This window comes from Rattus norvegicus, chromosome 8 (genome assembly GCF_021556685.1).
Source record: "Rattus norvegicus strain SHRSP/BbbUtx chromosome 8, alternate assembly SHRSP_T2T, whole genome shotgun sequence".
NCBI classification, from domain to species: Eukaryota; Metazoa; Chordata; class Mammalia; order Rodentia; family Muridae; genus Rattus; species Rattus norvegicus.
The window spans coordinates 116434057-116446888 of NC_141541.1; the positions used below are offsets into that span (position 1 = coordinate 116434057).

The following is a 12832-nucleotide window of genomic DNA, read 5'->3' on the forward strand; positions in this document are numbered from 1 at the left end:
CAAGGGCAGTTTTGTGGAGAGGGAGAGGAGCCTAACTCAGGAGGATAGAAAAACTAGAGCTGGTAAAGCACTAGGCAGAGCAAGTGAATTAAAATTGAGGGCTGGAGAGATGGCTCAGCGGTTAAGAGCACTGACTGAACAGAGCAACGAACATATGTCTGAACAGAGCAACGACATACTCATTTTTTTTTTCTTTTTTCTTTTTTTTTTTTTTTCGGAGCTGGGGACCGAACCCAGGGCCTTGCGCTTGCTAGGCAAGAGTTCTACCACTGAGCTAAATCCCCAACCCCCTCATATTTTTTTAAAGATTTATTTATTTATTTAATGTATATGAATACACCAAGCTGTCCTCAGACACACCAGAAGAGGGCATCAGACCCCATTACAGATGGTTGTGAGCCACCATGTGGTTGCTGGGAATTGAACTCAGGACCTCTGGAAGAGCAGTCAGTGCTCTTAACCGCTGAGCCATCTCTCCAGCCCGACGTACTCATATACATAAAATAATAAAGTTTTTTTTTTTTAAGAAAAGTTGAAAAAAACAGTGGCACAGGTCTGTGATTCCAACATGGAGGCAGGAGGGCAGGAGGATAAGGAATTTGAGGCCACTCTGGACTATATAAAGAAACTTTGTCTCAAAAAGATGTTTTTTTTTTTTTGTTTGTTTGTTTGTTTTTTCCGGAGCTGGGGACCGAACCCAGGGCCTTGCTTGCGCATGCTAGGCAAGCGCTCTACCACTGAGCTAAATCCCCAACCCCAAAAAGATGTTTTTTTGGTTTTTTTTTTTGGTTCTTTTTTTCGGAGCTGGGGACCAAACCCAGGGCCTTGTGCTTCCTAGGTAAGCGCTCTACCACTGAGCTAAATCCCCAGCCCCAAAAGATGTTTTTTTAAAATGGGAATATAATAAACTGACAAATCTTAAAGACACTGGCTCAGTAAATCTTTTTTTTTTTTTCTCGGAGCTGGGGACCGAACCCAGGGCCTTGCGCTTCCTAGGTAAGGGCTCTACCACTGAGCTAAATCCCCAGCCCCCTGGCTCAGTAAATCTTAGTCTGCATATCAAGCTATGAGTGTCTCATAACACCTCCTCCTTTCCTCTCAGAAGAGTCCTTGGTCTCCTGCGGTTGACATCCCCACCAGTAGTCCTCAGTTTTATTTCATCTACCAAGGATTCTTTTGTCCGCTGAATGCATACAACTTTTGATTTTCCTGGTGGTGGGGCTTAGATTTTACAGGCAGATAAAGTTCTAATTGTAGGAGGAGGCAGCTGGAATGCAGACTCTGCAGGGAAGCAGGGCTAATTTTCCTGGGCACTGGCTTTGCTCTGTCTGCAAGGACAATGTGACCGGTTTCACCATCTGTAGCCCGGGCCTCCTCCCCTTGTATCCCCCTTAGGGTTGTGGTAATGAATGGAAGAATTCACTGGAAACAGAGGAAGATGGGATTTTCCAGCAGCTCCTGGAGCCTGCCAGGCATCTAAATGCTCTGTCCCAGGGTGGGTGGAGTCAGAGCTGGAGTCTGGGAAGCCACCTGATTGCTGTGTTTAAGCAACTAACCAGGCAACAGAGTTAGCCTGAGTTAGCCTGAGAAACCGCTTCCTCCACCATTCTTCAGGCTACCATGATGATGCTCAGGCTCCTGGAGTTTCTTTTTGCTTTACTTATCCCTGGTAAGGAGGAGGCAGGTGTGTGTGTGTGTGTGTGTGTGTGTGTGTGTGTGTGTGTGTGTGTGTTGGGGGGATCCAGTTTGCCAGTGAAGTTCTGACCTTTAGATAAACTAATGTGAGGGGCAGAGACTGAGGAACCCCTCACCCGTGTTCCTTCTCTTGGCTGTTTCCTCAGTCGTGCTCTTCATCTCTCTTCACCTGTCCAGTGTCGGCTGTGGGAGACAGGGAAGGACTTTGGCTGCTTGGCCTCCAGATGTGCTCAGGCCCTGAAGAAAAATGCTATTGCTATGTTTCTAAATGTGGTTTTCTCCTAGTCTTCCCCAGCCTGCCCTGGTCCACAGATATCCTTGAGAGCAAAGGCCCTGGTACCGTCCTTCAGACTTTCCTCTTCAACTGTTCCTCCTACATGCCTACCCTGGAGTTACTCAGTGTGAAACCACCCACCAGCTTCTTCAACAAACCCAGCCTGCAGGGGCAAAAGGGACTCTACCGGGGGAAGGTAAGGCTGTGGATACAACCAGGGATTGAGGAGACCAAGGCCTGAAGTGGTACGAGAAACAGCAAGCCTAGGCCCTACGCCAATCCACCAATCGTCAATCCACCACAGGTGACCTTAAGTAGCTCCGCTCGGCTGGATGCCCTTGCAGTAAACTACTATGAGCTGCAACTGCGGTACACATGCGGTAACTTTGTGGTAGACGGATCATTCTTTGTTCATGTGCTGCGGGACCCTGGGCGTATCCATTGTACTGGTGCATTTGCCAGCCCAGGTGAGGCTAGGGGCACCGGGTTGGGAGAGGAAGGGCATGTCCTCCAACAGAGCCTCCCTGACCTCATCTCTGGACAGCTGGGGAATTCATTTACGTGCCAGAGACAGTCACACCTGGGGCCCTGCTGTACACTCTGTTGCTGCCTGGCCTAGGAGGCCAGAGAGCCCAGGTAAGCTCCAGGGCGGTGAGTGACAGGATGTGGGAGGAGGGCACAGAGAGAGAAAGCTCTGCTCCAGGCCAGGCACAGCCTCTAAAGACTCTGAGGTAGTCAGCTGAAACCTCTCTATGATACATGTTCCTGGGTAGAGTCACTAGGGCTGCCTACCCTCCCAGTGACAACCGCAGTTTCCCATAGGGACTAAAATCTTCTTATGGGTTCTATATATTCCAAGTTCTCCATGACCACATTTAAAAAATTTTTTAATATTTATTTACTTTACATATATGAGTACACTGTAGCTGTCTTCAGCCATACCAGAAGAGTGTGTTAGATCCCATTACAGATGGTTACAGATGGTTGTGAGCCACCATTGGTTGCTGGGATTTGAACTCAGGACCTCTGGAAGAGCAGTCAGTGCTCTTAACCACTGAGCCATCTCTCTAGCCCCAAAGACCACTTTAAAAAAAAACCCACGGGGCTGGGGATTTAGCTCAGTGGTAGAGCGCTTACCTAGGAAGCGCAAGGCCCTGGGTTCGGTCCCCAGCTCCGAAAAAAAGAACCAAAAAAAAAAAAAAAAAAAAAAACCCACACTTTTGTAATGCTAGGAAGACTGGTGTTCCTCTTTCCCACCCTACCCCTTGTTTATTGGGAGTATGTGTATATAGGTATACATATGCTATGTCATGCATATGGAGGTCTGAGGTGTTGGTTCTCTCCTTCCACCTCTACCACATGGGTTCCTCGGGTCAAACTCAGGCTGTTCTGGGAGCAAAGGCCTGAGTCAACTCACAGGTTTTCCTCGCTGTTGTTTCCTTGTTTATCTTTGAGACATCGAGGGTTACATAGATTCTGCTTACAAAAACAAAACAAGCAAACAAACAAAAAAAGAGTAACCTCCTTACCCCCAAGGATATTTATGTTTGTTTTAGCAGAGTTGAGGATGGGAGCCAGGGATCACAGTGGAAGGCAGGGGGTCTAGGTTAGGACAACAGCCAGTGGTGGGGTGCAGAACTGTTAGACATAAGCAGCAGCCTCTTGGGTTATTTACTGAAAGATGTTGACAGGCATACTTGGGATGCTGGGGACTGGAAGGGACATATCTCTGTCCTGTCAGATGAACATCACCAGTGCCCAAGACCCTCCAGTCTTCCCCGGGCCTTTCTCCATCGATGAGCATGGGCTGCTGCGGGCACCATCCCAGGGCCTCAGAGGCCAGGCTCAAAAGGTAAGCATGGCTTTGGACCTGGGGATAGCTATGATTGGGTAGAACCACCATCTTTGGAGAAATTATTTGTTCTTTACTATCTTGACCGATAAGCTTGTCTCAGACCACTTGCTTCCCTGTGCTGTCTTCTTGGCTCAGCTTTATTCTATGCTGAGATCTGCAGGTCATGAAAGAGGGCAGGCCTGTGGTTTTGGGACCTCACAGATCCTCTGACATATTTATGTCAGTCGAACTTGGAGGTAATGAAGCCAGTGAGGAGGAAGTTCCCTCTATAAAATAGTCCTTTCTACCATTCCCTGGTTCCATGCACAGCACCACAAAAACAAACAAACACCCTTCCGTCCTCTTAGTAACTGCCTATTAGAAATTCTAACCTAATAATTCACACTGTGAATGACTCAGAAGAGTTGGTGGCCCAGAATAATGGGGTTCAAAGGGATCCTTATCAACGGAGTGGTGGTAAGTCACAGTTCCTTGTGGAGGTCCTGAGGAGGACTGCCTATTTGAAGGGAAGACTAGCAATGGATATAGCGGTGGACACGTAATATGATTTCCTTCCTGTCCTGTATATTCTGACAGACCTTCCAGCTGCAGATTTTAGTGTCCTTAGGAAAAAGCCAACGCTGCAAAGGGATGCTGACAGTGAAGGTTTTGCCTGCACCCCCCAGCCATGTCTCCTTCCTGTAAGGCTCCCTTATCCTGGCAGGGAACGGCGGAGGGTTCTGCATGCGCCCTCGGCTCTCAGGGAAATAGTTGGGGTAGGCTGCAGGGCTGCTGAACCATCCTAGCTCCTATAGGAAGGGAGCCCTTGGGAGGGGCCTGGGGACTCCGCTGGGTTGAACAGGAGCAAGCAGGAGCTGAGTTTCCACTTTGGGTTCAGAAAGAAGGCCCAGAGTATCACCATCGCAGAGGATCTGGTTCCCGGGAGCGAGGTGGTTCAGGTCCAAGCTAGGGGACTCAACTTACTGTATGAAATCATCTCCCCACGGCCCAGTCCACTCTACTCGATTGGACAAGGTGAGGGAAGGAGTGGGGCAGGTACCAGAGATGGGAAAAGGGAGAGGCACAGATGTGAGTCTTTCCTGAAAGTTTGGATTGGGAGCCCTGATCTTAGAGGAAGAGGCAGAAATGGCCGGGATGAGTTGGTGGAGAGCCGGACTGAGCTGGGGCGGGACAGAGCTTTGTTTCTTACACCTTCTCTACACTCTCAGCTGATGGGGTAGTGCGGACCACCGCACCCCTGGATTTGGTTCGTGTTCAGGGCGCGGTGGTCACAAAACTGCAGGTGAAGGCCTTTGAGAGGCTCCGGCCTTGGGCCAGTGCCGTGTCCGATCTCACGGTTATCGTGCGCGCGGTAAACCAGAGGCCCCCATGCTGCCATCCAGCGCTACTGGTGTGAGTACCCGGAAGCCATGCCGGGGCTGGTTGGGGTAAAATCCCCTGGCCCATCATTGGTTCAGACTCTTGTCTTGCCCTCGGCCCTCCGCTCCCAGGACTCAAATTCCAGAGACTGCCCTTGAGGGCACTGTGCTAGACACGCTCACGTGTGTTGACCCAGACTCTGCAGGCGCCCCCCTCGACTACCAGCTGCGGTTCCACAGCCCTCCCGACTCTGCCAGCCTCCGTCTTCGTGGCAGAACCCTTGAGGTGCCCAACACACACTCCTAGACTCCCATGCAGACAAGGTGGGAGGGCCAAGGTTTGTTGGCATTGAGATCATGGAGGCGGGGGTGAGAAAAAGGTTGGTGAGACAGGCTTCAGACTGGAAAACTGTGTCAAGGTAGGCTATACGCGGACACCCTGGTTTGAGGCATCCTGGCATGCCTGGTCCTGGCTTCACCTACTCTCTGGTCCCCTTGGCTAGGTGAACGCTACACTGGACTGTGACGCTCCTGGGGCTTGCTTCCAGCATTTAGCTTCCATCCTGGTGTCCGATGGCGGTCAACCCCAGATGACCGGTGAGTGGCCATTCTTAGGCCTGAACATTCAGAACAAGGCTATTTTGTCCACTTCCATCCCATCCCCAAGACATAGACAACTTTTTCCCCCTCAAAAGCTGGAAGGTCAGGATTGTCTCAATTTAAGAACCCTAGGATAGGGCTGGGGAGATGGCTCAGTGGTTAAGAGCACTGACTGCTCTTGCAGAGGTCCTGAGTTCAATTCCCAGCAACCACATGGTGGCTCACAACCATCTGTAACAGGATCTGATGCCCTCTTCTGGTGTGTCTGAATAAAGTGATAAATAAATCTTTAAAAAAAAAAAAAGGTAGAAAGAACCCTAGGATATCTGTCTTGAGACTGGCACCACTCCACAGAAAACCTTCCCTCCAATATAGGGCCATGTTTACTTACTAAAACCCCCTAGGGCAGGTCTGGGTACCTCAGGTCATCTCCTTAACTGCCAAGTGGTCCCCAGCTGAGGTTCCAGTGCTGGTGATGGTGACACCCGTCAATGAGTTCTCCCCATCCTGTATGCCACACACGTTCCGGGTTCGGGAGGATGCAGGGCCCTACACTCTGCTGGGCTCCATAGTGGGCACGGATGTGGATCACCCTCGTAACAGCCTCGAGTACCACATCTCTGGAGGACTCTCCACCTTTGCTGTGGATCGCCTGAGTGGTACTTAAACCCCAGGGCTGGGAGGGAGGCATGGGGGCCAGTGTTGGTTCTGCAGGCTAAGGCTCTGATCATCACTTACAGGAGAACTTCACCTCCTGGGGCCTTTGGACTATGAGCAGCAGAGGCTGTACAGGATCGTTATTCTGCTGATTGATCACAGTCAAGACTGGGACCTCAACAGTCACCGATCAGGTTCATGTACCATAACCATTGAGGTTGAGGTAAATGACCTCCAAGGCCTAGGAAAGACAAAGTTCCCTCTGGCAGTTTGCTTTTTCATGCAGATGCCTCAGTTTCTCCTATGGGCTGGTTGAGGGGAGGAGTTCACCGAGGAAAACATTGCAGTTTGGCTACTTGCCACTTAGGCTCAAGTGTTTTCAAAGAAAGCTCATGGGCTAGCCTGGGAGTTTGAGGTATGGGCTGTAGTCACTCCTAATGTGGTGGCCTTTCTCCAGGATGTGAACGATCATGCCCCAGAGTGTGAGCCTCCATTTCAGGAACTCACCATCTACACTGCCCTGGGTCGTAGTATGGAAGTGACTAAGGTGTCATGTTGGATCCCACAAGAGCCACAGCGCTTGACCCTCTCCTACAGCATCATGGGAGGTGTGAAAATGTGGGGGCTACCAGGTTGTTGGGGACGGTCAGGCCGAGTTAATAATACCTTCTTCTCCTGCTACTCTGTTTTCAGGGAATAGCCAGAGCCGATTTAGACTCCAAGGGACCATCCTGGTGTACAATGACACTGTGTTGGGGCCCCTGTGGCCAGAGCCGCCCTCCACTCATGAGCTATTGATCCATGTTGCTGATATGGGCCCTTCCACCCCACACCTTAGCACCACAGCCACCATCATTGTGCATCTAGTTCCTTGGAAGGCCAGCACAGTGGCCACCAGCACCCACCAAAGCACAGTGAGGGGCCTTGGGGGTTGGGAGAGAGGATCTTGAAGGATGAAGACACCTGTTTTTTTTTTTTAAATGTGGAATTATGAGAGAAGACATTTTAGAGATAACTAAATGCAAAAAATAAATCTGGGGCATGAGGTGCCCCACTCCGTAGGGAATATGAAAACTGAACTGCCAATGGCAGTGGTGAGTCTGTGACCCTCCTTTCAGGTGTCCTCAACAATGACACCCCTCATTGTGACAGACGTAGAGGCTTTCTGGAAGCCAGAGCCCTGGTTTGTGGTAGTGCTGACAGCAACTGGTGCAGTTCTCCTCCTGGCTCTGGGTTGGCTCCTCGGCAGGATCCTTCGGAGGTAGGTCCCTATCTCTGCTTCCTGCCTCCCTAGCCTACACATCGACACTGGCTGGAATAGGTAGTCTTGCTTACCAGTGGATGACACTGCCAACATTGGTGGGCAAACAGACTGAGGAGGGCTACCGCTGTCTCTGCAGAAGTACTCAGATTGGGGGGCCCTGGAAATGGTCTTCATCATTGGTGGAGCCCAGTCTTGGAACTGGATGGCTGTAGATGGCTCAGAGTTTGAAATTTATCACCGTTCCCAACACTTGTCTTCTACCTTATTCCTGCCCTGCTTCTGTAGACTAAACCTTCTGAGCTCAGGGGTAGGACAGATAATAGTGTGGGCTTCTCATGCAGGCACTGGCTGTTTCCAGTATAACAGAACAGATGCTATTACTCCTTGGTGTTAGAAGGCCTGCTATGTTCTTAGCCTTGCTTCTTCTTCCTGGCCTTTTAGGTTGGCCCAGTCACTACAGGCACCGAGCAAACCAGCCAGAGCTCAGTTGTTAAACAGGTTAGTCTCCGTGGAGGGAAACAGGCTTACCTCTGTGCCTGGAAATCCATCTCCTAAACTCAGGCTACCATTCAGACTCATCTTGTACTTCTACTCCAATTTGCTATAGCATCCAGGGAAGTAGAGGCTCCATTGAGAGGCAAATGGAGGCACCAAGCATGGAGATGTCCAAGGTACCCAGAGCTGCCATGAGTCTGGTATGCCAACTTATAGCTCAGGTTGAGGGCAGTGAGGCTGCCTTATCCCTGCAATACCTGCCTTCCTGCCTGTGAGTGGCTACCCCTGTGAGTGCCTACACCACCACCAAGATAGAGCAGGCAGGTGGACATGGGCCTTCCCTGTGGGCAAGTCTCTACTCACTGTGCCCTTTTGTTCTTTCCAGCAACATTTTGATGGCAGAGCCCAAGATGTCTGTAAGTCTCTACTTTTCATAACCTAGTCTCTGCCTGGGCCTTTCCCCTCCCCCGAATTTTCTCTTCCCTTTACCCAGCTCCTTTTTTACCACAAAGCATCCATCACCGACGTTTTCACTGAACTCTTCTCTTACCCCCACGCACCCTTCTCTGCCACTCTTCACCCTTTAGGCAACTTTTCTGAAGCACCAGTTGTGCCAGATGACGACCCAGACCTAGTCCTGTCCCAGCTCTTCGGGGAGGGGAAGGGAGATGGTGGTAAGGGGAGAGCTCCCCTCATATTCCAGCTCCACCAGTAAATTGTAGCTGACTAATCTGACTCTGGCTGCTGTAGAGGATCTGGTATCCCCTCGCTTACTGTTCCTTTGAGTCAAACCTCTGGGCTCTCTGCTGAGAAGGCAAAGAGGAGATCAGTTTGGGTCCCTGTGGAAGGGGTGACTACACTGCTGAAGCTAGCCATCCTTTCTTCCTTCCTCTCTCCTGCCCGCCTGGGCTCAGGTACGGGGAGAGATTACCTGTTCAGCACACTCACGGGAGCCCGGCGTTGGCTGTGAGGCCAAGTAGCTGCTTTACTCTGTGGGGAATTCCCTTTTCTCATGATCATAGCCTGGATTTCCAAATCGATTTAGTAATAAAGACTACCAACAGAATACTGCCCACCTTGTAATCTTTGTGTGGGAGAAGCTCTGAGAGCTGTTTCCTTGTTGTTACTTGGAGAAAGTGTCACCTCCTATAGGTACTCTGTGGAACAGGAAGGTCACTTTGAAAAAGTGTTTCATGCTCTGACAGTGACTGGCACTTTGTACAAGAGGCTCTTTGTCAGTGATGGAAGGGCCTCCAGTTGTCCTGTCTACTTGGAGACATTTGCTTTTCTCTTTTGAGACAGAGTCTCACTGTGTTGCCCTGGTTGGCCTGGAATTCAGAGATCCACCTGCCTCTGCCTCCTCAGTGCTGGAATTAAAGGCTTGTGCTACCATGCCCAGGAAGACTTGCTTTAAAACTTTTTAAAAATATGATTATTTACTGAGACAAGGTCTCTCTACATAACCTTGGCTATCCTGGAACCATGTAGACCAGGATCACCTTGAAGTCACAGAGGTCCACCTGCAGCTGCCTTCCAAGTGCTGGGATCAAAGGTGCACATCACTATTCCAGGCAAAATTTTATTTTAAATACATGCCTTACTTTTGTAGTTTCGGCTGACTTGGAGCTTGCATGGTTACAGATATCATGCTCCCTCCTCAGTTTGAGACAGGGTCTCTCACTGACCTGTAACTCACCAAATAGGCTAGGTTGGCTGACTAGTGAGGCCCAGAGATCTACCTGACTTCCTTTCCCAGTACTGGGATGACAAGTGACCATCATTGTGCCTAGCTTTTATTTTATTTTTAAATACACTATAGATTCTGGGGGGGCTTTCTCTGCAGCTCCACAAGTTGGTTTTTGAGGTCCCATCAGCCCTCATGGACAGCTTGCCAACTTTGTGTAGAGGTTTTGTTGGAAGGATATGGAATTCCTGGTGGGAGAGGTGAGAGAATCTGTGCTTAGCTGTTCCTGGATTACTAAAAGCCTCCTTCTGACTTTGTATCTGTTTCCCCTGACTCTTTATTACTTAGCTCTCCCTGTGCTAACCTAGGTGGTGCACATAGCCAGGGGCTCTGTAACAGTCTGGAGAACAGATTTTACTGTGTGCAATGCTGACCCCACACCCAATCTGGTGTCCTGTTTGTCTCCAAGAGTTCCTATAGTTTGAGGAGAGGGTATGCTTAACTATATTAGCTTCGAGTTCTCTCTCTCTGTTTCTCTCTTCCTGGCTATCCTAGAACCTGTATCTTAGATCTCTGTAGACCAAAGGCGTATGCCACCATGGCCCACTTATCATCAAGTTATTTCAGTCTCTCCCCTCTTGTCAGATCTGTGGGCCTGAACCTGATCAGAAAATTGGACAATCTCTACCCTGGTACCCTAGGCCCAGGAAGAATATGAATACCCTCTGTTGGGGGAAAAAGACCCTGGGCTTTATTATTTTAGAGACAGAATCTTATGATGAAGTCCTGGCTGACCTGGAACCCACTATGTAGACCAGGCTAGCTTCAAACTCAAAAGATTGGCTTGCCTCTGCCCCTCAAGGGATTGCAGGTACTGCCATGCTCTGCCTAGGAAAAACACTCTAAAATTATTTTTATATATATGTGTGTCTTTGTGGATATATGACACATGTGTGCTGGTGCCCATGAAGAGGGTGTTGGATTCCCATAAAACTACTGTGAGCTGCCTGATGTGGGTGCTGGAAACAGAATCCAGGTTCTCTGGGAGAACAGCAAGTGCTCTTAACCACTGAGCCATCTCTCTTAATGGGGGTTCTACCAAAACAAGAGTGTTAGAGGCTTCAGGCTCAGCAGCCTGAGAGTGGCTCTAAGTGGTTTTTCTTGAGCACTTGGCTTACTCTAAGAGCTTATTAAGTCTGCTTCTTGTTCATCTTCATTTTATAGGCAGAGCAACCAAGTCTCAGTGAAGCTAAAGCTCAAAGTTCTCGGAGTTAGGACATTTTGGTGTGGGACAGGTGTTGTGGTGCCGTTGGTATCCTAACCTTGAAGCCAAGCCCAGAGTTAGGGGCCTATTATGGAGAACAAGGGATGGCCATTTTCTTGGGACTCATAATTTGCCTTGGAGGCAGGTCATGATAGCCAAAGGCAAAAGATAATGTCATAGGAACTTAACGGATGCTTATAGGAAGCAAAGGAGAGCGGCCGCTATGTGCTGTGACATGTACTGGGTGCAGATTTAAGTCTATGCAAAACAAGCTGGGGAAAGGGGAAGCCAAACTAAAGAGGTGGCACAGACGGCTGTGTCTCTGGACTGGTGAGAGGCAATGCTGGGATGTGCTTAGAAAACATTAATTCTGGAGCTAGAAGAGGCGAGGGACCCATCATCACCACTTCCTAAGGCTGTGTGACCTTAGCTCAGGCTCTTTTCTGCGCCTCAGTTTCCTCACCAGTTAACTAGGGTCGATCCCAAGCACAGAGGCAGGCGACAAAGCAAATACCGTACCGTTGACATTCCCTAAGTGTGTGCGAGAGTATGATAAACGCGGCCAGCTCAAAACCGAAACAGTTGCGCAGGTGAGAAAACCAAGGGCGCTCCAGCCTCCCCTTTCGACAGCAAAAGCTCCGCGGCTAGCAAACCAGAGAATGGCGCGCATGCGTCAATTCGTGCCGTCACAGTCACGTGCCCCAGGCATTCTGCACGAGAGGCACGCCCGGACTGACGGAACAGTTGACGAATCGACGGGAAGAATTCCTTCAGGCGTTCCGAGACGAGGCTGTTGATTGGAAATAACCTCAGTCAGGGGCGGGTTCTTTGCTGTCCTTGGTTACTATGACGCCCGGCCCCCGCCCCCTCGGCTGGCCGCCATCTTGTTGTTGATCCGTACCCAGTGGGCAGCGCCAGGAGCTGGACCGAGCGGCCGGTGCGGGGCCGCTGCTGCGGGGCTCAGCCACCTGCGCTGCCTGCCAGGGGGCGGGCCGAGACCTGGAGGCCCGGGGGGCCCAGCTCCCGTGGGGAGCCTTGGGCGCCCGCTGCCCGGGTCGGGCCGGTGAGTGACAGGAGTCGGGCCAAAAGACCCGCCCGACACCCACGGCGAGGGTGGCGGCGGGCGCGGGGTTGTTGCAGGCGCGCGTAGGTAGAGTCCGGACTTAGGGCGAGCATCACTGGGACATCATTCCAGCGTCCTGGTTGGCCTTTCGCCGAGCCTTCCAGATGTTGGCACGGAGGCTGGGAGGGCAGCTCGGGTGGAGGTCGGAGAGCCCTGAGCCCTAGGACCGGCCGGCGGGGTAGCGGGAAACCTGCCTTTCAGACCGAATCCCTGGGTGTCTCAGACCCGGAGTGCTGTGATATGGTTACTGCCAGCTCGTTCTCCCGGCCGTAACGTTCCTCCAAATCAGTGATAAACGTAAATCGCTCTTAAGATTTCACACTCTTGCGAGTAATTTTTTTCAGGCTGCTTGAGACTAAGACGAAACAGGCCTAAAATGCCTAACGAGCCAAGCAGGGTGGTATCAGGGCCCTGTGCTTTTGGTAGGGCGATGATCCGCCGCCTGGCACCACCGAGAACCCTCGGAGACTTCCGCGCTGTTCAGGACACTGTTTACTGCTTCTTGAAGAACCTAAATAATGTCCACAGTGGCTGAGTTTTATTTGGGGTATGAGTTCTTTGGT

At 50.7% G+C, this 12832-nt stretch overlaps 1 protein-coding gene across 14 annotated transcripts; it reads left to right on the forward strand.

Annotated features, from left to right (window-relative positions):
* Positions 1-1510: 1510 nt before the first annotated feature.
* Cdhr4 (cadherin-related family member 4) lies at positions 1511-9269 on the forward strand. Of its 14 annotated transcripts, none has more exons than XM_087562931.1 (20): positions 1511-1669; positions 1981-2165; positions 2274-2436; positions 2514-2605; positions 3711-3821; positions 4401-4504; positions 4702-4838; positions 5033-5216; positions 5315-5468; positions 5686-5779; positions 6238-6441; positions 6523-6662; positions 6897-7047; positions 7133-7353; positions 7558-7700; positions 8145-8201; positions 8311-8374; positions 8584-8614; positions 8786-8872; positions 9113-9264. In XM_087562931.1, exons 1-20 carry the CDS (start codon positions 1621-1623, stop codon positions 9166-9168), a joined length of 2427 nt encoding a protein of 808 aa, XP_087419057.1. In that variant the 5' UTR covers positions 1511-1620; the 3' UTR covers positions 9169-9264.
* Positions 9270-12832: the final 3563 nt, after the last annotated feature.